The sequence below is a fragment of the Ailuropoda melanoleuca genome, chromosome 4 (assembly GCF_002007445.2).
Source record: "Ailuropoda melanoleuca isolate Jingjing chromosome 4, ASM200744v2, whole genome shotgun sequence".
NCBI classification, from domain to species: Eukaryota; Metazoa; Chordata; class Mammalia; order Carnivora; family Ursidae; genus Ailuropoda; species Ailuropoda melanoleuca.
The window spans coordinates 11,924,480-11,951,385 of record NC_048221.1 but is presented as its reverse complement, the minus strand read 5'-3'; the positions used below and the strand labels follow the sequence as shown (position 1 = coordinate 11,951,385).

At 56.4% G+C, this 26,906-nt stretch overlaps 1 protein-coding gene across 3 annotated transcripts in view; it reads left to right on the top strand.

Moving 5' to 3' along the window:
- Positions 1-26,522, top strand: part of EPS15L1 (epidermal growth factor receptor pathway substrate 15 like 1) — a 94,474-nt gene extending 67,952 nt beyond the window's left edge. For 2 of the 3 annotated variants that reach the window (XM_034657978.1, XM_034657980.1), the window contains exons 21-25: positions 310-392; positions 6,454-6,586; positions 8,795-8,842; positions 20,823-21,028; positions 25,905-26,522. In XM_034657978.1, coding sequence (XP_034513869.1) covers positions 310-392; positions 6,454-6,586; positions 8,795-8,842; positions 20,823-21,028; positions 25,905-26,051 — 617 coding nt within the window. In that variant the 3' untranslated portion in view covers positions 26,052-26,522. The remainder of the gene's footprint in view (positions 1-309; positions 393-6,453; positions 6,587-8,794; positions 8,843-20,822; positions 21,029-25,904) is intronic. The other variant, XM_034657979.1, reaches the window with a different exon arrangement.
- The last annotated feature ends 384 nt before the right edge of the window (positions 26,523-26,906 follow it).

Below are 26,906 nucleotides of genomic sequence, written 5' to 3'. Positions count from 1 at the left end.
ACTGTGAACAGTGCTGGCTAGAAGTACAGATATGGAGCACAGTCCCTGTGGCTCTGCCCGAGGCGGCCGTCATGGCGAGAGATGCCTGGGCTGAGCTGCACCAACCATGAGCCAGAGTGGGTTGGGGGCAAGGAGGCCGTGTTGAAGGACCGCATCCAGATGTGCAACCCTGGCAAGCAAATGCTACCTCCTCGAATGTCCCGCGCTGGGGGCCGTTGACTACCGGGAGGCAGCACTTCCCCCTGCCCCCGGAGGTGCGTTCCATGGATGCCCTGTAATTAACTCTGCCACTGTTGGTGCTACTTGCAGGTCCCTTTGGAACTTTAGACCCCTTCGGAAGTGGGTCCTTCAATAGTGCTGAGGGCTTTGCTGACTTCAGCCAGATGTCCAAGGTAAAGCCCCTCCCATGGAGCACGCGTGCCTCTGCCAGTGTCTTTGTGCCTCTTGTCGTGGTCGTGTCGTGAGTGGCCAGGCATAATTGTTAGCACCACGTATGTATTTCCCGGCACCTGTCAGATGCTGAAACATATCCTTACATGAGGTCGTGAGCTGGCAGGGAGGGTCTAGAAAATGCCTGTCGTTGTGATCGGTTCCATTTCCCTTCCTCTGAGTGAAACTGCCAGGGCCCTGTGTCCCTCTACAAGGCATAAGTGTCGCTCCCCTGGTCCTACTGGTGTCTGTAAGCTGCCAGATCTCAAGCAATGAAGCTGTGGCTGCACAGACTCAGAGAAGGTGTTAGGCACAGAGGGCTCGGGAGGGTCATGGGGGCAGGCCTGGTGTGCAGGCAGCTGAGGCTGGAACTGTGGGCCCCAGGCTGGCAGGCGGGAGGCATCCGGAAAAAGTGGACCGGTTATGTAAGTGGGAGCTGCCCAAGACAACCCGAGAAGGGTTTGGAAAGTGAGGGCTAGATTCTGTCAACAGATATACGGGTGAAAAGGGAGCTGTTCCAGACAGATGACATTGCCACAGTTGTCAGGCTGGGCAGTATCTGTGTGGCCGCAGTTAAGTGAATATAGCCCCAGATGGTGTTGGGGCCCTGTTGTGTGGAGGGGCTGGGGAAGGTGTGGCTAGAAAGCTAAATCTTCAACGTAGCAAGAAGACAGTCAGTAGATCATATCCAAAATGGACAGGTTAAGAAATAAGAGTAGAAGTCCATGATTATGGAGGTAGATCCCAGAAGAAACTGCTAAGAAGTCAAAGACATCGGCCACGATGAGTGGGAAAGGCAGTGATCTGAGGATCTGCTGGTGTTTGTTATAATCTTTAGTGTCCTTTGCTTTTGAGTATGACTATGTGTTTCTTTGATAAGGAAAGCAGCAGTAGGTGTTCCCTATGTTGGCCTCCGGGCCCCGTCCCTAGGACCTGCTCGTGCTCCGCTGCTTCTTGGCCACCCCTCAGGCAGGTGAGGGCCTCATGGAGCACAGCCTGCGGCCAGAGTCCTGCGTGCTTTACTCACCCCACCGATCTTCAGTGTCCACCTGCTCCAGCCCCATGTACCATCAGCATGGGGTGGGGGTGGCCACAGGCAGAAAACAGTCCCATCCCTGATCTCCCGTTGGGGAGGTTCAGAAGCCAGATGGTGGAGAAGGAGCTGGGGAGGGAGTCTCCGGAGCATGTGGGAGCCGAACATCTGCGACAAGGAGTCACTTGCTTCTTGCACCCCGCCAGCCCTTGCTGGGCACCCTCGCCATGCCAGCAGCTTGGGGTGTCCTGCCTGCTGACTCTGTGTTCACTCAGCCTGACGGGCACGCACTTGCCTGGGCACTGAGCACTTGTGGTGAACCGGTGCGTGTTGTGGCACACGGCTTTCAAGAAACATTTGAGATTCTGTTTAGGTTTTCAAAGAAGTGTGTGAGTGTACTTTATCAAGGTAGCAAATCCAGCTGCTGGCCAGAGAGAGAATGTGTGCCCATTGGCTGTCGCAGGAGGGAGCCCTGAGGTGCTGGTGTAGCTGCCTCTCTCATTCCAGTGCCTGGAGGGAACGAACCTCCCTTCCCCTGTGGAAACGCTGTGACACCAACAGTCGGAACGCTGTCTGGGATTGGCCAGAAGGCACCAGGGCAGGAGGTTTGCCTGTCACTTGGTGGCTGTTACACGTGCCCCGGCTCCTCCTCGAGTGGAGCTGTGCTGTGCGTCCTCTGCTTCCGTCCCTGCTTAGCGGGCAGGAAATCAACTCCTGAAATCAGAGAGCTTGTGCCACACGGTGGCAGCAATCCCCAGATGAAGGGGTCTGCATTGTACTCTGCCCTCTGCCCTCTCCCTCCCCCTTCGGGAGGCCCCAGCGGCAGAGCAGGGGAGAGCTACCAGGGGCCAGGGCTGAGACCAGGACAAGGGTACTGGCGAGGCCCCTGTTTTGAGAGGCGCTCTGGTAGAGCTGCCTGGGCTGGCGGAGGGCTGCGCAGGGCGGCCAGTCTGGAGGGGCTCCGGACAGCGGAATGACCGCCTCTCTCCCTTCCAGGCAGTCTCTCAGTGTCCTGGGGCTGCGGAGACCCCGCGGAGCCAAGCAGTTCAGAGCCTGGCCCTGCCTGCTTTTCTGCCTGTTCTAACCTAATGTCGAGTTTTCCCTCTGATTCGGCTTCCCTCTGGTCCGCGTGTCCCTTGATCAGGCTGCACACACATATGCACTTGTGACTTCAGAGCTGGTGGCCCCTTCCTGTTGGCGGCGCCGGGCGGGACATTGCTGGACGGGGCTGTGGAAAATTTGTCTCGGGCGCTCCTTTGTTTGGTTTCCACGCTCCTGTCAGCGCCTGATGTCGTGCCACTTGTCCAGCGGAACACCGAGCCCTCACCTCGTAGGTCTCTGTTTTTCCCTTTGGTTCCCTTTCTGTTTTTCAAGAAAAACATCATGTGTATAAATAAAATGCTGAAGGAAATGAAAGTAAAGTGGCAAGAAGGCTTTTTTTTTTTTTTTTGGCTTCTTGGTTTTGTTTTTTTGGTGTGTGTTTTTTACATCGCCAGCTTTTCCCCATCTGAGTGGGGTGGCGAGGTGATGCACACTGGCGCCCTTTCTTCACTCCACCCTGAATCGCGGTGTCGTCTTCTGCCTGACGGTGCGGAGTGAGGTTGGCAGCCAGTGGGCTGGTTCGGCAAACTCTTTTGGGACCGTCTTCAGGCTTGCACTCGAAGTGGAGGTCCCTCACTCCTGCAGATACTTTTTTTAGACCCTGTCAATACATCACCTTGCTTTAAGAACAAATTCTGAGCATCTGAGAATAAAAACAAGACTCAAACGTAATTATTTCACCCCTGCCCCATGGAAAAAAGCTATCCCTGCAGTTCTTGGCTGGTTGTCAGGGCCTTTCCAGTCGTTTCTCCAGTGGTGTTTAAAGCTATGCATTCCCATTTAGGGCTGTTTCTTAAAAGTTGAGAGTCGCTTGCTTTAAACCAGCTCTTTAAACTGTGGACCCCAAGCATGTTCCTCTTAGAGCTGCTTTTTATAGTGGCTTTTCTGTCCTTTTTTTTCTTTTCTCTCTTTTTTTTCTTTCTGAGCACACTTCACGCTGTGCCAGCCCAGAGAGCCCCTGCCGGCTTTACTGAAACCCTTCTAAAAATAGCCACTTTCCCTGAAGCTGCAGCATGAGGAAGAACGAGTCGGGTCCCAGAGGAGGCCTCTTGGGAAACCTGGAGTCATGGAAAGTGGGATTCGGAAATGACGCGGGCTTGGCAGTGTTAGAAGTGCTACAGCTCACGGTCGCGGGGGGAGTGGCCTTTGTGGCTGGAGCCCTGTCACACTGGAGCGAGCCCACCGGCTCAGTGGGTTTGAACACAAGAGGGGGGCGGAGAGTCAACGCCGGGACCCTCCTAATGGCTCGTGGTCCAGGCTGCAGCGTGTGGGATAGGTGGACGCTCAGTGGGATGTGTCCTGGGGCCTCCAGGAGCCGCTGCGCACCCTTTCCCCAGAGTGGTTGCTTTCTGGACCTCCCGAGACAGGGGTGGGGGGCTTCAGGCCGGTCACGCCTCCTCTCCACTAAGAAGTTGGTTTTAAATTCCTGCCTGCCCATCTCAAGTTGTGTGGGAATCGCGCGAGCTGTGTTCTGGTCCATGAATGGCAGAGGCAGAAGAAGAATCCCGTGCCCTCCTGGTTCCTTTGCCCACTCCCCCGCCCCCGATCTTCTTCCCCAAACCGCAGACCCTCAGCCACCATTTTAAAGCTAAGCTGTGGCTCAACACTTCACCTCTGCTCCCATGCTGTCTCCTTCTAGGGTAAAGTCTGTGGATAACAGCAAGCAGCAGGGAATAAAAAGATTGGTAGTTTGCGGGGCGTCTGCAGATTTTTACAGGCATCTGAAGGAATTCCGGTCATGTCCACGTCCTTGGTGTGATAAAAATCATGCCATCTTTGCGCCATGTTGTTGGTGTGCCTGTTGGAGCAATTTACACATGTCTTGATTGCATTTTTGTGGCAGCCCTAGGGCTACGGTGTGTCGTTTTGGGTCATTACACAGATAAGGGAGCGGAGGCAGGGAGCAATTAGCAGGGCTGGGACTCCAGACCCTAACCCTGACCACTCTGCTCTGCAGCCTGGCCAGGCAGATGTTCCAGAAACTGAAGCTGCAGGATTTTCAGAGACTCCTTGAATTTTGTACCTAAGAGGACAAGTGTCCACAGAGCCCAGAAGGGGGGAGCAGCAGCCGTGGAGGGAGGCACCTCCTTGCCCTACCATAGTCCTGCCAGCCCCATCTGCCCCTCTTGCTCAGAGCTTCCTGGGGGGCCAACATGTTCTGGGCAGGAAAATGAGTCTTCCTTATTTGACCCCTGTCTTCCTCGGGGCTTTCTCTGGCGCGCTGACCCCTCGGCAGGCTCTGCCTTTTGCCTGTATCCATTCACGTCTCTTCCATGGGCCTGAGGACAGAGCTATGCCTGGAACAAGGCCCCAGACTTACCTCCAGCAGTGGAGGGCAGGGCCCAGGAGCCCTGGCCCCGGAGGCCGACACGGTGATTCCCACCCCGATTCCACCACGGAGGGTCTGAACGACTGCAGGCTGCATCTCCTCTCCGTGCCTCTGCTGGGGAGATGAGAAGATGAGCACAGAGCCAGCATCTCCTAGCCTAGAGGTCCTGGGAGCTGGGAGAGGGGAACCAGCGTGCCTGGTGGGATGCCCAGCAGCCTCTCCAGGCCCCCTCCCTCTCACTGTGGGCTGGCCACCTCTTCCCCACCTGAGACTAGTATCTGTGGCTATACCTGAGGCAGCGGTTGCCACATCTGTGTCCCTGTGACCAGATCCCAGAGGAGGGGGGACCTGAGCTGGCCCGTCTGTGGCTCATCCGTCTGCTGGGGGTAGGGGGGGTTGTCGTGCCCAGCACTGTGCTGGCATGCAGGGTGGGGGGCGCCCATGGAGACAAGTCACAGCCCACCACAGGCCCAGCCAGCATATGTGCTGCCCCATCACCTGTGCCCACTCAGAGCAGACACGGCCAGGTGGGGGGCACGTGCTCGCCCATGGTGACCTGGGTCCTGTGGAGTCCCACCAGGATGTCAAGCGGCACAGTTGGCAGGAAGGGACGTCGGAGCTCTAGGGGCGGCAGTGAGAGCTGGTCTGGTCAGTCTCTGAGGAAAAGAGGATCTTGGGGTGGATGGGGTAGACTGAGCTCCCCAGCTGGAGACCCTGTGTGCATGGGGCCCTGGAGACTGGGGTGCATGCAAGGGGCTCCAGGGACTGGGGAATTGTGGGGAGGGGAAGCTGTAGAGATGAGGTGGAAGAATTGGGTAGCAGGGGGCTGTGATGGAGGCCCCGTGTGCCTTGAGGAGTGCTCCGGAGGTTAGCTGTGGGCACTGGGGCTGTTGAGCGCTACGGACCAACCTGTCCTCTCTACCCACACACCTGCCTGTGCCTCTCTCTCTTGCTGGGATGACATGGTTTGATTTGCACTTGAGATGGGGTTGGGTGGGAGCAGGGGTCGAAGATCCGGGCTGGAGGAGCCTGACGGAGGCAGCCAAGGCTGTGGGGGTGGGCTCTAACCTGAGTCACTGTGTAGGCAGCAGCACCCGTGGGCCACATCGGGGCGAGGAGGTGGTCTGCTGCCATTCTGACCCAGTGCCGGGAGCTGCCCAGGTGTGGCACACGGAGGGGTCTGCAGCCAGCGTGAGGGTGAGGTGGGGCCCATCTCTGAAGCATGAACAGGAGGCCCAGGGGACCCCGGGGTCAGGAAAGACTTGATATCCCTGCATGGGTAGAATGCCGTGCGTGATATAAGCCTGTTGAGGCACAGGGCGGCTCTTGCCTGCTCTCCGTTTGCTGGCTTGCCTCTCACAGGCCAGAGGACCCTGGCTGTTGAGGGTGGAGGAAAGCAGAGGTCTTGTGAGAGACCTGGGTCCCTATGGGGGCTGTGCCACGGAGCTCAGAGGGTGGGGGCCTCACTGAGGCTCTCGGTACTTGAGCATTGGCTGAATGGACATCCGTTGCCTCCATTTTAACGATTATTTTTGCCTCTCTTTCGTGTCCTCTTTTACAGCCCCCAACTTCTGGTCCTTTCACCTCCTCCTTTGGAGGGGCAGGATTCTCAGATGACCCCTTTAAAAGTAAACAGGACACTCCCGCTCTGCCTCCGAAGAAACCTGCTCCTCCACGGCCTAAACCGCCCAGCGGTCAGTACGCTTTCTTCTCTCGCAGCCGCCCGCCCACCGTCAGAGGACGGCGGGGGGAGGGGGACCAAGGGCTTCTCTGTTCACCAGCCGAGTGGAGCAGATGCCGGGGGGGCCCGCACTTGAAGCAAGAGGGTCTCCCTACTGCTTAGTGACCTGGGTCCTCACAGGGTGTGTGCCTGGGGCACGCCTCCCATCCCACCCACCCTCACTCCATCCTGGGGGCCCCTTGGCTCGGGCTCAGTGTGGGCCTCCAGGGTGGTCTCCAGAAAGCCCAAGGCTCAGCCCTTGTGGTGGTGAGAGCTGCCGCATGGCCCCTGGCAGGGTGTGTGGTCAGGACCCCGTGGCCCTTCTGGCTTCCCCCCAACCCGAGCTCTTTCCCACGTTGGCTGAGGCCACCCCCTCAATCTGGTGCTTCCTTACTGGTTGAAGACTCAGAGTGGGGTTGGGAGTGGGAGTCTTTGGCCGTGTTTGATCAAGAGGAGGCAGATGGCTGTGGGCTCTCTTCTGCTTGGCTCCTGCCGGGTATCTCTCCAGATAGCTCCAAGCAAGGGGCTTCCTGCAGACCTCACCTCTCCTGGCTGTGACTGGTGCCACTGATCTCTCTTGATCTTGGCCCTGGGGCCCTACTCTCAAGGGCCCAGGTGTCCCCCTGAGGCTGCTGAGGACTTGGAGGTTGTGCGGGGGCTCTCTCTTATATGATGGCCAGAGGCCGGCAGGCCAGGTTGCCAGACTCAAAAGGGAGAAAGCTGTTGCTTCAAGTGGCAGCGGGATTCACCGCAATTTTCCAGCCCCTTTATCCACCCCTGCTCACTGTTTTCTTGGTGCCTTGGCTCCAGGCAGTCTCAACTGTGCTGTCTCGAGACTAGGGGTGGCCACAGGAGACCCACATGCTCCCTTGAAACCTTGGTCCCGCCTGAGCTAGCTTCTGCCCTTCAGTCGGCCTGGGGCTCCTCTTGGTGGTCCATGGAACTCTCTAGTTACAGGTGGTCATGGATCCCAGGCCCTCTGGTCATCCTACACAAGGTCTGCCTGTCAAAGTCCTCCTCTTAGTAGAGATGAACGGAGGGGAAGTTGTTTTTAAGAGGCTGCCTGCCGTGTCCTGTCACCTGGGCCAGCCAGGGCTTTCTTTCAGGAGGATGGGAGCCCTGCCTGCAGTGCCCACTTTGGTGGCTCTAAGGGGACACCCCTGACAGTCTCCTAACGGAAGAGTGTCAGGCCTCCATACTCTGCCTGAAAGATGGGGGCCAAAGCATGCAAGCACATGCCTGCATACACACATACATACAAGGCTTGGGTTCACACTTACGTGCATATGTGTGTGCACACGTGCTCATGCACTGTTACCACGTGCAGGCACGTGTATGCATATATGCACGCATTCCCGTGCACCCTCGCATGTGCATGTTCTCACAGCGCTTGCAGACACCTGTGTGCACACTGCACGTGTCCACACGTTCCCGTGTGAAGGTACACACACACACATGCACGCACGCAGAGAGCTGCAGTACTTGTCAGGCCTCAGGGAGCTACTCCACATGCCGGCTACCAGGTGCAGAGCTTCATGCGCAGGGTTTCTTGGAAACTCTTGTTTTAGCTTCCTCCCCTTCCTTGAATCAGTGCTGGGTCTGCTTTTGAACTTGCCCTTCACTGTCCCCTCTCCCTTGTATTGCCCTCTGCAGGCCTCCCCACCCCATTTTGGCTGCTGCTTTTAGTGTATCATGCACTTACAAAGCAGAGGCCATCCCCATTTTGGGAGGCTTGGGCCTGTACCCTAGGGAGTCTCAGGCTGCTTTGCTCTTGGCTTTGGGCCATCGCACCCTTGCTCTGTCCTGGCCAGTGCGGTGCCAGGTGCTCCAACTATCCTTGTCACATCCATGGACCCGTAGGAAGCACTTGTGGGACTGTTACCTAGCCAGATCCTAGGAAGACCCACAAGATAGGACAGGCACAGTGATGCTCTCTTCTCAGAAGAGGAAAGGGAAGTGAGAGAGGTCGCATGGGCCACCCACTGTCACACAGCAAAGTGCAGCAGGGCCAGCCCTGGACCTCTCCACCCCATCTACAGCTGTACTGAGGATCAAAGCATGAGGCTCAGAGTTCTCACAGGTTCCGGAGAATGGTGATGCATGTGCGGTGTGGAATCTGTAAGCGGCCACGACATACCTGCGTTGAGGTCTAAGTGTTTCTCATGTGATTCTTTTAACCTAGAAGCAATGGCTGATCAGGAAAACTCTGCGCTGTACACACTGCTGGGTGGTAGGTACAGACCGCGTGGCGAGTAGTGTTTGAGCAGCTTCCAGTGGTGGCTCTGCTGTGATTTCCTACTAACCTCTAACAACGTGGACACGCTGGCCATGCAGATGCATCCCACGCATGGTGTCTGACCCAGCAGTTGACCTGTGAATGAGTTGCGTCTGGGGGGAAGCGTTCGGTTCTTGGGGGATTCAAGGAAGGTGTCTGCCCCACACGGCTGCGCTGATGGAGGAAACCGAGGCCCAGCTGTGCACACCGCCCTCCCTCTCCGCGTCCACACTGTGGGGAGCGAGACTGCTTAGGCCCTGGAGTGGCCCGGGAGTTAGCTGGTTACTAGCAGGACAGGTCAGCCGATGAGGGCTGGAGGAGGTCCTGCTCAAGGTGGTCTTTATGAAAACACAAGGCACAACTCTTGTTTTCTTGGCTGCTTAAGATAGGATGTCCAAGTTGTTTTTGTTTTAAGAAAACAAAGTCCAACAGTTTGAAAGTGAGGGACTAGATTGTGCTTCTGTGCTCTTGTCACTAACCTGGCCTTTGCCCGCGTGGAGAGGCCCCGTGGTCACCACGCCGTGGTGGCCATCGCCACCTGGAAATGCCATGTCATCACAGTCAAGGGCCTTCCCAGCATGCAGAGGGAGCTGCGGCCCCAGCACGGCTGAGTACGGACAAGGCAAAGTGGGCACCCTGCTGCCGGGGGCCCTGCAGCCCTAGTGATGGAGCCATGATCCCGCGGAGATCCCAAGTGGATGTTCCAGACTGCTGTGATAACTTTTTTTTTTTTTTTTGCAGACCAAACACACAACTTCATACCCGCACTCACAGAAACCAAGATGGAGGGATGGCTCTTCCATAGTTTCTAGAACCCTGCCAGGTCTCTGCACCTGGAGGTGTCTCCGATATGTGAGGCCACTAGAATCCAGGAAGGTTGCTTGATCAGGCTCAGGCCACTTTTCTGGACATGTGAAGCCAGGGCCTGGGTTCATGTTCTGGCTCTGCCACCATCTGGAGGGGGCTCTAGGCAAGTGTCTCAACCTCAGCAAGCCTCGGTTTCCCTGACTGAACATCGGACCAACTCTGGCCTAGCAGGTGGGCGTGTGGGTAAAGTGCCTCGCACAGTGATGACCCGTGATATGATGTGTGTGACATGTGTCCCCATCCCATCCCTAGGGTGCTGGGACCGGGACACAGGTCCTCCTTCCCACAAGCTCCTTCCCAGGGGCAGACAGAGGCTGGGTCTGAGGCAGCCATATGCATGCAGGGAGATACCAAGGGATCCCTTTCCCCCACGAGATTGCAGTTCAGCAGAAATCTTTGTAGTTGAAAAAGTCAGGGCATGGGTAGTTGAACTTCAGAGAGGGTGCCAGGGTCCTCGCTGGTGAAGCTCAGCTGTGGTCGCTTGTCTGGGACCAAGTGCACGTTTGGGTCTGAGTCACGCGTGGTTTTTTAGGTACCACCTCCCGTACGCTGCAGCCTGCAGTTTTCACATTCCATGGGAGCTGTTTTGTTTGTTTTTAAAAACGTGACTGAGGTTTACTTGACATGCGATAAACGTGTGTAAGCGTCCGTCCGTGCAGTCACGGTGGGGGACCCTTCACCCGGGAGCCTCACCGAGGTTCCCTGTTGAAAGAGTTCTGGCGTCGTGCATGTGTGACTAGAGCAGCCCACGGCTGGCCATCTGCTTTCAGTGCTAAAGATGGAATTTTCTCTTGACCCAAGCCAGAAAGCATACCCTCAGGGACCATGGAGAACCACCCTCTGGGGGCACACCTGGGGCTCCAGTGTCCTCATGGAGTTCTCTGTGCTCGGGGCTCTTTTCTAGAAAGGTCTATCAAGGTATTGGGTAACCAGCAGGTGCCTGTTTGGGGTAGAGAGAATTGGTTTCTTCCAGGCAGATGCAAAACAGACCCCACTCGCAGCCTCCGAAACCTGTCAGTTAAAGCTGGCGCTCGCACACCTCCCCCAGGTAAACAATGGTGTATTTTCTGCAACGGATCAGAGACCGAGATCAGTCAGAACTCACCGCTGAAGAGTTTCTAGGTAAAAGTTGTTGATTTGCAAAGGGAGAAACAGATTTTTTTTAAGGGCAGGAAATGGCTGTGTGGGTGTCAGTGATTGGGCCTCCGCACCCCAGCGACAGATAGCGGGATCCTGCGCCCGGCCCCACCCTTGCCACTTCCTGCAAGTGCAGCCCTGCATTCGGGCCCTGCAGCGCCCGGGTGACACCAGCTAGCGGGCCTTCACCGCTAACCAGCCAGTCACCTTTAACCTCTCCGCTATTTATTACCCTTTTATTACTGCTAATGACCTTTTCACCTCCAGGATCAAGCCGTGCACATGCCCGGGGTGTCTTTTTTTGCCCCTCTGCCCCCTCCCCTCAATTCTTCCAACGAACACAGGAAAACGAGATAGCATTTAATCTGTGTCCTGTTTGAGTCAAATGATTTTCGAAAAAAAGTAAAAAAAAATAAAAAAATCCTGTCTCCCCTAGAACGTGAGTCCCCTCCCACACGGACGCGCACGGGGTGACCGCGGCTTCTTGCTCGGGGCGGGTTTCTGCCTGCCGCCCACCTGCAGGCCAGCCCACTCGCCCTCCGGTCACCCTGCCCGTCCTGGGGGAGCTGCCCCGCGCTCCTTTGCGCCCCAGCCCGTGTTCACGCTCGGCTCTCGTGTGCTCTGAAGGGCCAGGCTGAGACTGGGGTGGCCATCCTTCGCCCGGGTGGGTCCCGACCTCTTGTTTGTTGCTCAGGATCCACTTTTAAAATGGCTTCTCCAGTTGAGCCGTGCGGTTAGCACCTCAGCCCTGAACTTAACTACTTTAATTCCGTTCCCACGATGATTTCAAAGAGATAATTCGGTGGGTACATATGAAGTTCTAGAATGGGACAAGAGCGGTTCACCGCCATCTCAAGAAGCCTGGAAAATCCTGGTACTTGCTGGCCAGCCAGGGTCGGGGTGCTCCAGGGGAGCCCTGGGTGCCCAGCCTGGTGGAGCCCTCCTTTCCTGCCCGCCGCCCCCACCCGCTGGGGAGGGGGGTCGGGTCTGTGTCAGGCCTGGGGGTGACGCCCTGGCAGCGCGAGCTTGCCGCCAGTGCTGCTCCCAGCAGAGGGAGAAACGCCCTTTTCCTCTCAGCCTCTTCCTTGTGAAATGCCTGGAGACAGACTGTTCTTTGGGGTACATTTCTCCTCCGCAAAGTCGGCTGAGTTTGAAAATAGAAGCATTTGCCTATCTTAGCACACGCCCACCCTCCTGCACCCAGGAGGGAAGATTGAGTGGGAGTTCAGTGACAGAGTTGTCACCTGTTGTTCAGTGGCATAGGGTCCTGGAGCAGAGGAATCAGAGCTCAGGCAGCCAGGTTCCTGGGGGGCTGTGGGGCCTCGGGGTGGGGTGCAGGTGCAGAGAGCCTGGACCCCCCCATCCTGCATCTAAGTGTAGGTGTGAGCAGACAGGAGCTGCAGTGCTGCGCCCGGCCCCGGCCCCTCCCTAGCCGTCTTGAGTGCCTCTTTGCCGCCACTCCTCCCCCAACCCCTTGGTTCCACCTGTAGCAAGGTGAGGGAGCCTAGGAAGATGTGCCCAGCGTGGCCCCTCCTTTTCGAAGGTCCCTTATCCCTTCGTTTCTCAGATTCCAAGGACCCGGTCCGCCCCCTCCCTCTGCCATTGTCAGGTGAAAACAGCACGGGCACATGGGTGGGATCGATGTATGGGGAAGGGGGTAGTCGGCCGTAGAGAGAGCAAGAGTGGGGGGCGCCCATTCGGCTGCAGGCTCTCCTGACTCCTTCCAAGCTGCCCCCACCATAGGAGGGAGCTCCTGGTGGGCTCTACAGCTCCCGCGCTCGCACACCTCCTCACCGTCTTTCTGACCCGCCACGTGACACTCCGGTGATTTTGTTAAATGTGGGTCCAGCGTCCTTCTGCCTGTGCAGAGGTAACGCTGTGGCAGCCTTGGCACTCCTCTGTAGGGAGGAACAAAGGCTGGGCCACCATGGTCCTGTGGCACAGACCCAGGGCCCCCCCATCTGGCTGCTGTGTAGCTATGAGTGTCCCCCCTCGCCCCCCCACAAGGTGCCCTGAGTCCCTGGGATGGGGACGGGGCAGGATGGCATGCAGGGCTGCTCCAGCAGAGTGTGTCGAAGGCAAAAATCAAAGAAGAAATGTGATTTTTGAAAAAGCAGAACTGTGAGACCTGTAGTCTGTATTGTTTTTGTTGTAAAGACCGATTTGGGATTTGTAAATTCATTCATAAGTCACAAACTCCCCTCCCTGTTTTTGCTCAGAACTAAAGGAGTTTTTTGTTGAAACTTCTCAGAAATTGTATTTCTCACTCCCAGTGGTGTGTGTCTTTTGAGGACCCAAAAAGTGTGGTTACTTTTTTTCCCCTTTTTCTCCTCTCTCTCTCGTAAGGGTGGGTTGACCCCACATCCACGGGGCTCTTCACCAGCTCACTTCCATGACCTTTGACCACCTTAGACACCACAGAGGCTCGTGGTACCACTCTATCAGTGGTAGAGATGCCTGGTGGATAATAGTAAATATTTGTTCAGCTTTTCTCAACAATTCGGTACCAAACCTCATCCTGTTCCCTTCAATGCATTAAGCAGATTTTCTTAAAATTCAGTAAATATTTTTAGTGGAAAATCTCAACGCTGTGATGGTGGGGACCTCAGATTTTATCTGCCAGGGCTGTGCTACTTGGCACGGCTTTGATCTGCCGGCTTTGCCTTCCCTCATGTGCATCAGTGAGAGCGAGCAGGGCTGGCGTGTGCAGGACTCCTCACTTGCAAACCGTTAGATGGTCCCGCGCATCACATTTTGAGAAATTAGCTTCCCTTGCGTGCCTTGCGCGTCCCACCATAGGCGGGAGCCAGAGGGAAACATCGATACATGCTGGTGAATAGCAGTCTCTTGCAGTAAAAGATTCCCAAGTGATTGTGAATTTGAAAGGTTGTGCTCTGGACAGCCTGCTCTCTATTTCTCCCCATGTCCCCCCGAGTTAAGCTTTTCTGCCGAAGGCAGGGGGGCAGCAGGGTGGGAAGGGAGAAGCCGAGGAAACAGGGAGCGCCCCCCACCCCGCCCGTGTGGTGTGACAGTCAGAAGCTATGGAGGATGAGCGGCCGTTGCGTGGGTGTCCCTTGTGTCGGGCGAGTGACAGCTGCGTGGGTGTCCCGTGTTGGGATAAATGGCAGTTGTGCGAACGTCCTGTGTTGTGTAGGGTTATAGCTAAGGTGGGGCAGCTGTCTTGACCACAAGCCCTTTGTTTTTTATTTTTTTGTTGTGTTTTGTTGTTTTCGTATTTATCTCTCATCTACAGAAATGTAGTTGCATTTTTCAACTTCAGCCCTGAATTTTATAAATAGAACCAGCAAGTGTCCAGTTGGGATGAAAACAAACTCACACTTGGGTATATTTTTGATGTCTTTACCCATCAGATTTATTGAGACCCTTAGTCACCCAGAACCTCTTCATCTTCTAAGTAGAGACTTTCGAACAAGGGGATCTACCTTCTCTCGGAGTTTTGAGCGTTCACATCTTGCAAGTGTTCATTCCATCGTTTTCCCTTCGGGCGGGCCGGGCTCTTGGGGTCCCTTCCCGGGCAGCGGTTTCCTGAAAAGCGTGTTGGGAAAGGCGCAGTGAGGAGGGAGCTCTGCTGCCGGAGACTCGCTCAGGAGCACCTGCCCGGGACCTGGCTGCCTCCCCGACCCTGGGTGCCTGTGGCACGGGGGACACGAGGGGCATGGGGGCACACGCAGCCTCGAGAAGTTCAATAGAATTAAAGAAATTTCTACCAGGGTGGAGCCGGCCACCGAGTGTTTTTTTTGTTTTTTTTTTTTTGTTAACAGCACACACTGTGGTAAACCATCGGGCTCATACTGTTTTTGCTAAAGGCGGTCCTGTGTGCGGTTTCGGTGCACCGCTTGGGCAACTGCTGAAACTGCTGCGGTTTGAAATGAGCCCTATTTTGCCTTTTCTTCAATCTTGCATTCCTCTGCCCTGTTAATGAGGACTCCTCTGAATATTGGAGAGTCACTGTGGGCGCCAGGCCAGCAGCTTCCAGCCCCCAGGGGGTCGTCATCCCGCTGGTCCTCACTCCCTGCCTTTGCGCTGCTGGGGGTGGGTGTCGGGTGGCGCTGCACACCGACATCTAGGAATGGCGGTGCCACACCTGCCGCATGGCACGTGCCGGGAATCACCCGCAGTAGCTCTTACAGCAGTTCTTAAAAACCGATTATCACTGCCTTCTCTGACACGTGCCATGGTCCATGTCTTTCCTTACGATACCTGGAGCCGCGAAAAGGCACAAACGCCAGTGAGTTCACTCAGGGCCACGGAGGTAGCCGAAAATGACTTTGTCACGCTCAAGATAAACTACACCTCAGAAAATCGGAAAAACGATTAAGGCGTTAGCAGAAGTGGTTACATAAAAAGCAGGAACTACACCCAGAATGTTTTAAAAGTGCAGCTGCTAAAAATAAATGCGGGTGCGGGGTAGGAAGCTTGGACCGAGGGCCGTCGTGGAGTGCGTTTCTTGGCAGAAAGCCTCCGGTCACCAGCACAGTGTCAGGCCAAGCCAGGGATGCCACTGATGTTGCACGTGTCAGGTCCAGCAAGTCAGCCTCTGTGCCAAAGCACAAAAACAGACAACCGAGAAAAAAACCGTTCTGTTTCTTTTTTTCCCCTCTGAAATCAAGAGCAGTTGATGTGCCCTGGTTTCATATTAACACAGTCATGATTTCTAAATAACAACGGTTTCGGCAACGGAGCAAGACCAGGCCCCAGCAGTTTTGATGTGAATGACGCTTTTCATCTCCCCGATCACCTCTTGGCTTGTCAGAAACCTCAGCTTGAAATCCTAGCAGGCTGGATTCTGAACCACCACCCCCAAAAGCAATGTAAAAACCACAACAAACCCAAACCAGGGTGGGGAGATGTTCCCAATTTAAAAGAAGGAAAGAGCACAGAAGTGGGCGATACCTTTGAATATTCGGACCGTTGTGCTCGCACTTAGGGCTGGGCTAGGGTCGGCTGACCCCTTTATCCCTGCTCAGATAACCTGCCCTCTGGACCAGACCCTGCAAGAAATGCTCCGAAAAATCAAGCAGCTGTCCACCTGGAATTACTGCTGAACTAGGAGCGGTGCCATGCCCTGAGATTTTCAGCCTGTCCCCAGCAGCTCTTTATTTTTTTCCTGTATTCGAATTTTTGCTGTTTGGTCCATTGTCATTTTAGTTTTTGATTAAAAAAAAAAAATCAGCCCAGTAAACGTTGCTCTTTCTTGCAAAGGAGGGAAGCCAGACATCTTACTCTTTCCTAGCTCACCAGAGAGGTTCCCCGAAAGGGCCTTTGTCCCTCGGGACAGTCCTGTGGCTCTCGTATGGCAGCAACTGGCCCACGAGGACACCCCCCACCAGGACTTACTTCGTCAGTGGTTGCTGAGCCCCACCTACGAGGAACTGACCTTCATGTGTGCTGGAGGCCAGAGCAGGAAAGGCCGGTGCCATGGGAGGTGGACAAGGCATTGGGGAGCCGTGTGGGGGAGGGCCTGCCGGGGAGGGGCAAGGCTGTGCCAGGCTGGATGCTGTGGGTGGTCAGGACAGTGGAAGTGGCCATGGGAAGGAGGCTGGGGGTGGCCAGGCCATGAGGACCGTGCAGGCTGAGGTCAGCTTCCCTTCCCCATGCAACCTGAGCCTGTCCCCCCAACTCTCAGGTTGCTGTCCCCCATGGCACTCCTGCCTATGGCCTTGAGGGTCCTTGTGCATCCTGGCTATGTGTGCAGATGAGGGCCCTGGAAGGGCTGTGGGTGCTCCAGGAGCCCCCGGAGCGGGCTTTATTCGGAAACACGTGTACCCGCGATCAAGCCTCGGATGGTACCGCCGTGTGGGGTGTGGAAGGCGCGGTGGAGTCAGCCTCCTGGTACACTCCATGGGGGGCTCTTCTGGGGCTGTGCATCTTCTCTTGGGGGTGGCAGCTGGCACGTGGCGCTGCTCCACCGAGGGGAAGGAGGATACAGAGGGGGGTTTGAGGAGGTGGGATGGAGAGGAGCCCTCGCCTGGAGGCTGTGAGTGCCACAGTGCCGCACACAGAGTTTCTAAGTGGTTGTGTCAGAGTAGAGAGCTGTAGTCGGGTCCTCGGTTTCCTTGTGGGGGCCCAGGGGCCTCTTTCCTGGGGCCTGGAGCATCCTTCCATCTCCCAGAAGGGACTGATCACCTGGCAGTAGCATGTGATGTGCTTGCCCCCTGGCAGGTGCCTGAGCTGGGCGCCTGCTCCACCGTCACAGGTACGCGTGGGTCTGTGAAAGGCTGGAGTCGCTCTTTGTGCCCCTGTGGGCCTTCCATTTTCCCAGCTGCTCAGCTCTGGTGGTGTGGCACGAAAGCCGCCAGAGAGGGCACACGAGTGAGTCAGCCCAGCCCACTGGTTTGGCGTGCTGGTACGACTTGATGCACGAAAGCAGGCAGCCCCATCATGGGTCGACCCCTCCTCTTGGTGACGGCTCTGGCAGCCACGCAGGGCGGCCTTCTCCTGACGCTGCCGAGCAGGACCACAGGCTGGGCGGCATAAACAACAGAAGCGTAGCCTAGTCTCACGGCTCTGGGGGCTGGAGGTCCAAGGTCGGGGTGTTAGCAAGGCTGCTTCCTTCTGGATCCTCTCTCCTTGGCTGGTGGTGGGCCATCTTCTTATCTCTTCACATCCTCTTCTTTCTGCGTCTGTGTCCTAGCCTCCTCCTGTTATAAAATCACCAGTCTTATTGGACTAGGGCCCACCCACAGGACCTCATTTTAACTCAACTACCATTTCAAGGACCCCGTATCCAAACACGGTCACGGTGTGAGGTGCTGGGGATGAAGACAACATCATGAATGTGTGGGGGATGCAGTTCAACCTGTAACAACCCCTTCTCGTGGATTTGGAAACGGAGTCTGAGAACAAGGTGGGGGGGGTTGTTGTGCTGCTCCCCGTTTTCCAGGGGGTGAACCTGGCCTGTCCTGGGGCTGGGCTGGAAGAGTTAGACACAGGTGCCCGGGGGGATGGGAGTGCATCCTGGGCAGAGGAACCATCCGGAAGAAAACCCTGAGTTGGGGGTTTCCCAGGGAAGGAGGTGCCACTCGGGCCCTGGAGGGCTGGCGGGGGATGAGGTTGGGAAGAGTTTGGCATGGGTTGTGGGGCCTTTGGGAGTCGCCTTGAGGTGAGGGAAGCATGGGCCTGAGGCAGGGCTCGGGGCCGGGGAGCTTGCACGGTGGAAAGCTTCGTTCAGCAGGGAATTTAAGCGGGGGGCCCTGCGCTCAGCAGGGGACACAGCTGTGGACAGCGGGGTGGGGAGGACAACCCCACAGAGTGTACACTCTAGGGAGAGTAAAAATACAGCTGTGGCCTAGGGACAGAATGTCGCAAGAGCTGCAGAGCAGCAGATAGGGAGGCGTCTCAGCCAGAAGTAGGGAGGGGCAGCCTCTGAGCGTCTGGCACCCATGAGAGGAAGGGCCTCCCGAGCCTGGGAGCAGCAAGCGCTAAGGCTGGAGCTGGGCAGGGCGGAAGGTGGCCGCGGTGCTGGGGCAGGGGGCAGGTGGACAAGGCGGGTGGGTATTCCTGGGGCAGCCTTGAGCCTTTGGGATATCTAAGCAGCGTGGGGATCAGTTCTGTGTTAAAAAGCCACTTTGCTGGGTGGGGATGGCCTTAGGGGCAGGAAGCCGAGAGGGGGAGCGGCCACTGGAACGACCCCATTGTTGTTAGGTGCATAGCCTGAGTTTGCAAGCTGCTGGGCTGGCCTTGCCTGACAGCTGTCTCCTCTCCACACAGTTCTGGGGGCCAGGGAGGCCTTGATTCACCTGTCGGCTCCTCCCTCGGGCCAGGGAGTTGACTGGCTGTGTATGGCGGCCGTGGGGGAGGCCCATTTTCCAGGCCGGTGGAACAAACTGGGAAGCTGTGGCGGGCCCCCAGAGCACCCTGTTCTCTGCAGCCCTGGGGGGCCTGAGGTCAAGGGTAAGGAGGAGGTGGGAGAGCTCACATCAGCGAGGATGGCATGGGGGGGCATCTGGTGCTGGACGGACGGCTTGAAGGTCTGGGCTCCGTCACGGATAGTGGAGGAGGTACCTACCATAGAGACTCGACCAGTACAGAAAGTGGGGGGGGGCACCCCCAGGCCTTCACTGTGACAAGTCAGGTGCTGTGGGAGAGAGAAGCCCTGTTGCATGGTGGACTTAGCGCTACCCTTCTGGGGAATAGTCCTGTGACCTGTGTCGGGGGCACACCCAGGGGCTTCGGCAAAGGCTTTCCGTGGACCCTTCTAGCTCATAGGGCCCACCCATCCTTGGGCCCTACGTCTGCCTATGAATCAATTTGAGGCCCCAGGGAGAGCAGACCTATGCTCCAGCCTGCCCCTCCCCCCTCCCCCGTTTTCGGTTCCTGCGAGTCCTACTGGTACTGCCCGGGGCAGGCAGTGTGACTGAGAAGGGCAGCACCCAGTGCGGTGTGGGATGCCAGGGCAGCCTCGGGGTGGGTCGTGAGCCGTGCTGCTCCAGGGGGTCTGTGCACGCATAAGGAGCGGCGCTCATTGGCCGCCTCATCTGACCCCTGCCTCTTCATTCCCGCTTCACGCACAGGAAACCGAGGCTAGCTGGGGCTGAGGGACTTGCCCTCGTTGAGGTCTTGGAGCTGAAAGAAGTGGAGGCAGGCTGTGGCCTCAGAGCTCTCAGGGACAGCTGGGGGCCCGTAGAAGCCGGGCATCAGAGAGGATGCTTCTAAGAGCTGGGCGTGGAGATGGATGGACGGGTGCGCTCTCGCTGCCAGGTGCTGTGGCTGAGGCTGGCTGGGTGAGGAGGGCAGGTGTCCCAGGCTCAGGTGCTGCATGGGGGTACTGGGGGTGCTGCTCGGGGCTGGGGGCATTTTCTGGATGTTCAGCTAGATGTCCAAGGTTGTGTGTGGAACATGGCCCTTGGCTTGTGGGTTCTTGGTGCATATCAGCTTTGAAATTGCAAGAGTAAACATAAGCAGCTGGACTGACAAATTGGAATTATGTTAAGTATCCTCTAGTCTCTGACCTGGGGCTTGGACACAGAGCTGCTTGGACTAAATTGAACATCTCATTCCTGGTTCCCCCAACAGGCAAATGAGTGGCATCAGGCAGGAACCTGGCCTACAAAACTGGAGGATCCTGAAGGTTCATCAAGTGCTGGTGGGCAGGCCTGGAGAGGCCCCTGATTCCTAGTGGAACATTCCGGCACATTGGCAGGACTTGTTAGGAGAAGCTTCCTGCCCTCAGGCCACAGCCCCAAGCATGGTCTCATGGCCCAGATTCCCTCTAATTCTGAACACATCTATCCCACACACATCCGGTTGAGATTGGCCTTGCTAGGACCCAGGCGTCCTGGAAAGGCCCAAACCCTGCCCCTTGGAGCCCCCAGCACCAAAGGGCAGAAGCGGGAGCTAAGAACAGATGTAAACCTCAGGACGGCAGAGGCCAGACCCTCACAACCAATGCTAACTATGCTAACTCTGTCCCATATGATGAAACTCATCCCCCCTTTTAATTGCAAATACCACCTCCTCCCCATTTCTTTATTGTTAGAAGCTTGCAGTATATTTTTCTGCTCAGCCATGACTTTTTTTTTTTTTAACTCAGTGTGATAGTAAATGTGTTGCCACTAAAATGAGTCACTTTGAAACATGTCTGCATGTAAACTTGGTAAAGACAGTACATTTTAGCTGTGTGGGGTGGGGAAGGGAGGGGCTTGTCTGAAGTGGTTTTCTTGTATCGCCCACAAGCCCATGAAGCCTCCGGGATAAGGTGAGAATAAAGTGAGATCCATCCAGGATTCCCCTGGGATCTGTCTTGTCAGCGAGTGGCATTCCAGCCCTTTCCAAAGAGGGAGAGGGTGTCCCCGTGAGCGCTTGCCGGCCTCCTCAGTCAGGACTCTGTTCTGTCCATGGTCAGTAACTTGTATTTCTTTTTTTTTTTTTTCTTTTCTCTTTTTTTTTTTTTTTCTCCTAAACTTTCCAGGTAAAAGTACACCTGTAAGCCAGCTTGGTTCTGCAGACTTTCCCGAGCCCCCCGATCCATTCCAGCCACTCGGGGCTGACAGCAGTGACCCGTTCCAAAATAAAAAGGGGTTTGGGGACCCGTTTAGTGGAAAAGATCCATTTGCTCCCTCCTCTTCAGCTAAACCTTCTAAAGCCTCTTCCTTGGGCTTTGCAGACTTCACCTCTGTAAGTTGAGTTCCCTGCGCGTCACCCCTCCACCCTCCGCTTGCAGCTTCTTTGGGGTTCTTTTTTGTCTCTTTGAAACGGCAAACCTGGCTTCTGTCTCCCAGTACCTCTATGCTATCCCTTGTGTTATTTATTCTGTACTGCTGTTTTCTGTAAGAAAAACAGTTTCTCAATAAAAAAAGAAAAAGAGCTGCAGTTTGGATACTCTGTGATCAGGGCATGCTTTCTTCCAGCAGGGCGGCCAAGTGTGCCCCTTTCTGTCCTTCCTGCTAGGCTCTGTGTCGTTTCTGTGGCCCGGAGGCCGTGGCGTTCATGGACTTTTTGGAAGCTGAAGTGTCAGACGCTTCCGAAGTACGCACACGAGATTGCCAAAGTCCCATTAGGGTTTCACTGTCCCCAGAAGGGGCTTTGTGCAAGAGTTGTGATAGGCCCACCCCAAGGCATTTTGAGCAGCAAGTAAGGATTGAAGGACCCAGGCAGGGCATGCAGAGGAAGAGCAATTTGGTTTTTTAGAACTTATTTCAGTTCCCAGCTACGACAGGAAGAAATCCAGCCCAGAACAACTGCTCTGAAGGCCTTTCCCCTTGCCAAACCAAAACCAAAACCAAAACCCTCGCGGAGCCATTTAGCAAAGTGGTGAAGTGCCTTTTCAGAAGCTAATCCCAGGATCTGGAAAGCCTGGCCGTTGTTTTTTGGTGTGCAAAAAAGATTCCGGATTGCAGGACGCTGTCACTTGGGGGTGTTTCCAGTACCTTCCTCGGTACCAAGAACCTTGTTCTCAGCTCAGATGTTGTCTTCCCAGAATTGGTTTCACCGTCTGTGGTGCACTGTTTTTACATTCGAATTTGCAGAGTACTTTGTTTCCTGGTTCGGTGTGAGATGCGTTGTTTAATAGACGCTCCGGCTCCTAGAATGTCTGTCTTAAAACCAGCTCTGCCCTGTCAGTGCCGGCGAGCGCCTGACTCGCTTCAGTTCCACCTCGTGCACGGCTGTCCCACGGCTTCACCGCGGTAGCCCAAGACGGATGCCGGCCCGGTCCCGGCTCTTGGCAACCTGTAAATGTTTTACGACGGCAGTTAGCTAGATTTTGTGGACAGCCGGTGCATGCTGTGGATGTGTCCAAACGGCAGTGGTATTAATAAAAGCCAAAAACAAAACCCACTTTATCTACAGTTTCTTGAATAGTACTGCATTTGTGTTTTGGTGGGGGAAGAAATATCAAATGCCGATGAGAAAAAGAGAGCTATTCACACAGGCTTCAGGTACTATGTTTTGGGTAGGGAAGAGGGGTAAGTAGATGTGATTGGGAATTTGGAGAAATGACTGTTCTCCTTCTGAAATGCATGATCTGTTTCTGTGCCCTGCTCCATCCCACTGCCACCCCCTGGCTGGTTGGGGGGAGAATATTAAAAAACAAACAAACAAAACCCTGAGGTTTTAAGCTATCATTGGCCCGATATTTCTGGTCATTCCAGAAACATCCCTAGTATTGAATCATCCTTGTTTGTAGCCCTGCTGTTCTTTGTTTAAAATTACTTTTCCCTCTTCGGATGCCCCAGTTTTTCCAGAGGAAACACCCGACAGCAGGATTTGGCCCCTCTGAGGGGATGGAGTGTGGGAGAGGCAGAACACCTGGCTGGCTTGGTTTGTCCCCTTTGGTCATACCATAGTCCAAAAATGGTCAGCCTGTCCCACCTCAGGGCACTCGGGATGTCTTTGCATTTTTGTGACATCCGGGGACCCAGTCTGTTGTCCAGTGGTCTCTGGTTTGCCGGACCTCAGAGGTTTGTGCTAACTCAGGACAGGCCAGAGTTGGGTCCTCCAGGCTGTGTGCTTCCGTTTCCCCCAGGAAACGCTGAGAGGTCTGGCACCGCGACTCCTTGGGCGCGGATGTTCTCGAGTGCCCCAGGACATGCTGTCAGCCGTGTGGAAGCAGCGTGGCCCGTGCTGGAGTTCAGGGAAGCCGATGGCACACGCGTGGGCAGTCTCCCATTGGCGCCCTGGCTCTGCCCCTCTGGAAGCCTCTCATTTATGAGCCCCGAGTTTCCATCAATGCGTTACTTGTGCTTGTAGCCGTTCGCAGGAAACGTCTCCGAGATTTCTTTAAAAACAAGACTGTCTGTCTCAGGCAAATGTGTTTATTAGGAAGTAGCCTTTATAGGGTAGCAAAACGGCTCTTTTCTCCGGAAGTCTGCATTAAGCGCAGAGCGACTCAGGAGGGATGTGCCACGCCAGGCGTCGTCGGACCAGCTGGATGCGACCCTTGCAGCAGCGGGAGTGAGCCAGCGGGAGGTGGCTGCGAGGCCCCGTGTAGTGCGGGGCGGGTGCGGACCAACGCGCAGGCCCCAGTGAGGAGTGGCCCCGGGTGCCCGCGTGTGCGCAGCCGTCTGAACCCCGGATTTCTGCCCAGAGGCTGCTGAAGGAAAACCGCCTGGCGTCCGCCCCGCACCCGGGAGATGCCACGGGAGGCGGCGTTCTGTGCCCACTGTCTCAGCTCCAGGACGGTGCAGGGGTGAAGCAGGAGTCACCTGCTGTTCCTGGAGTGGCGGCTGCACCCACAGGCGCCCCAGGTTCTGGCCGTCATGGTGCATGTGGGTCGGAGGACCAGAGTGGCCTCGTCGAGGGGTCTCCACCGGTGCCGGGAGGGGCTCTTCTGCTGGTTAGAGGCTGATCGGCAGCCCGGACGGAGCAACCCTCGTCCTCCAGATCCTCTCTCGGACACCACAGTCCAGCCTGCTCAAGTGCACGCAAACCGCATGCAAGGTGCGTGTCTCCAGACAGGATCCAGAAGCCGACCCCAACCCGGCGTGCTCTGAAGGCATCTGGAATGTTCCTGCCAGCACATTTCATTTGAAAATGGGGACCCCTTGAGCAGGAGGCTCTGCAGGGACGTCTGGAGACTCTGGGGCCGGGCGGGAATCGTGGAGCGGCCTCGTGGTCTCCACTGCTGCTTGCCCCTCCTGGCCTGGCTTCCAGGCTGTGGCTGGGTCACCCTGGCCGTTACTTGTCAGCCCCCACCCTCCCTTCCTCTGGGCTAACAGAGGACGAGGTCCCTGTCAGCCATGCTGTCCCCTCCCGCTGCTGTCAGCAGCACTAGGAAGCTGTTTCTGCCAGTATTTGTGGGTTTTTCCTTGTTTTTCTCCTGATGAGGTGTTGGAAAATTCCCCAGAGAGTGCAGGGGTGGAGGCTTTCTGTGATGGGGGCTGGAAACAGGCAGGGTAGGGACCAGATTACAGGGAGTCCTACCTCAAGACCCGTCAGCCCTGAATGTTTTTCTGGGTAGTTTCTTTAAGAAACTGGGACTCAGCCTTTCTTCTTGGGGACGGCTCTTCATGCTGACCCCGCACCTGTGCCCACCGCCCCCACCCCCACCACACCTGCACACAAGCCCCTCGCAGCCCCTCCCACCCCGTGCTCTGTTCCGGCAGCGCCAGGCTTGGGTGCTCGGCACCCCCCACCCAGCGCCACACTCACGAGGGTGCCCTGTTGCCCCAACTCTGCAGCTGTGGCTGACCGCCCCCGCCCCCCTCCACCCAGACCCGGACCCAGAGGGAAAGTCCAGCGTGTTGGGGGCCAGGCTCTGCAGCCACCTCCCCTCTCCCAAGGCCTCCGCATCCCCACCTGTCGCAGGAGCTCACCTGCCAGGTTGTCACTCAGGCTCAGTATACGTGTGAAGAAGGAGCCCTGAATTTCTGTCGTGCTTGCTTCCCCAGTGCTCCCGCTGGGGTCTGTACGGGCCTCCACAAATCCTGTGTCAGATCAGGATTGTCTGTGTGTCTGCTCCCAAGGGGCACCTTTCAGAGGGCCGGACTGCTTCTTTCTTTGGTGTCATCCAATGCTTAGCAGAGACCCGGCGGAGCCAGGGAGGAGAAGAGAGACACGAAGGGAGGCCGAGCCCGTGGACAGGCCACGGCTTTGCTCGGGGGTGTGGGGCATGTGACTGGGGCCTGTGGGGGAACCAGAGACCCACACCGGGGGAAGTGCCTGTGAGATCTAGCTTTGCTTTTCTTTCATAGAGCTAAGATACCTTGAATGGTTTGAAACCAGCCATCTTGGTATCAAAACGGTTTCCTCCCTGGTTTTTTAATTGGACCTTTTGGAAAAAGACCTCAAGAACTCCTGGACGGATTGGCAGTGTAAATACCAGGGCTCCTGTAAATGTTCAAGTACGAGGTGGCCCCAACGGGCCCAGAGCTTGGGGTAGCGATGTCACATTTCAAGACCGTGTCGTCTGCGCATGTTTGAAATGCAGGGCCATGCGCATGCCAGAACTCTCCGGTCCCAGCGCCTCCCACCTGCTGGTGTCATCAGCCTGTCATCGAGGCCCAGGCCTTGTAGGTTTGCTGTTTGAGCTCTTCGGTTCAGCTGATCTCTGCTCCACGGCCGCCTTCACAGACGCCCCTGCCATGCCTGGAGAGGAGGCCAAGCGGGGGCTCCTCCCTCACACCCTGGCGAAGCCTCAGAGACTCCGACCCAGAGACGTGCGGGAGCCCTCTGTGTCCCCAAACAGATGCCTAGTGTTGCCTGCTGTGGTTCCCTGCGTAGGGCCAGGCGGCTAGTTTCTCTGAGGTCCGAGGTGGTAGCTCAGGTCAGACTCAGCCCTGTTTCTCGGTGCATGTGACTGTGGGTCAGGACTGGGGTGCTGCGTGTCCCCTCCCCACTCTCGACCAAGACACAGGCGTCTGGCGTTTCCTGGTTTTCTCGTGCACACCAGGCAGCCCCCAACCCCCGCCACCCCCTGCCCAGTGCACCCCAGCATTGCATTTCCCTGCACCCCGACAGCACGCGATGGGCACCCTCATGCCCCGGCCCCCACCCCCAAGCGGCAGGTTGCAGCTCCCGGGCCAAGTAACCCAACCTCCATTTTCCTTTGCAGTTTGGCAATGAGGAGCAGCAGCTGGCCTGGGCCAAGCGGGAGAGCGAGAAGGCGGAGCAGGAGAGGCTGGCGCGGCTGCGGCGGCAGGAGCAGGAGGACCTGGAGCTGGCCATCGCGCTCAGCAAGGCTGACATGCCCGCTGCCTAGGCGCCCGGCCCCGGCCACGAGCGCGCAGGCAGGGCGGCCACGGGCGGTTCTGCGAAAGGAGAAAACTCCAGTCTGTCTGTACACACACACACACACACACACACACGCTCGCAGTGGTCCCCATTCACGTTGTGACATGTCACAGCCACTGTTATATCAAGGACTCGCTGGTCAGAGGGCCTCGGGCTCTGGGGGCTCGCCCAGCAGAGAGGTGTCACTGCCGCAGATCCCGCTCTCCGTGGTGACGTCCCTGTCGAGTGGCAGCACCGGGTCTCCCTCCACCTGGAGCACAGGGCGAGTAGAGGGAGCGCAGCGACTCCTTGCCTTTCATCTCCTGCTCCTACTGGCGCCCGGGCGCACCCACCCCCCGCTGCCCCGACCTCCCTCCTGAGACAGACATCTGGGCGATGTATGCATTCGTTGTATAAAATTAAGTTTGAATGATTAATATAAAATATTTTAATACAAAAATGATCTTTTCTCCCTTTCATTTAAATGGCACTTTCTTCTCATTAACATTCACATGTGGTTCAGGTGAACGAGCCCCTCGGGGCGGAAAACCAGATGGAACATTCTTGTTTCCATCCTAAGTGTTTGAGTGGCTTCTAGGGCCACAGAGCCTATTTGGGAAGTTTCTAGGGGTCACCCCGTCACCCCAGGAGGCAGAATGTTTCTGAAATGATTGATTGTAACCTCACCGTCACTAGAGCAGGGCCTGCAATTTGAAGGAAGATTTCTGCACCGTTCCCTGAGGCCTGGCCTACGTAGGGGGGTAGGGGGCGAGGCCGCTGGGCGGTCCTGCACCGGGAAACCTGTTGTCAGAACCGGGAGACAGAAGAGTTTTCCACTAGGATG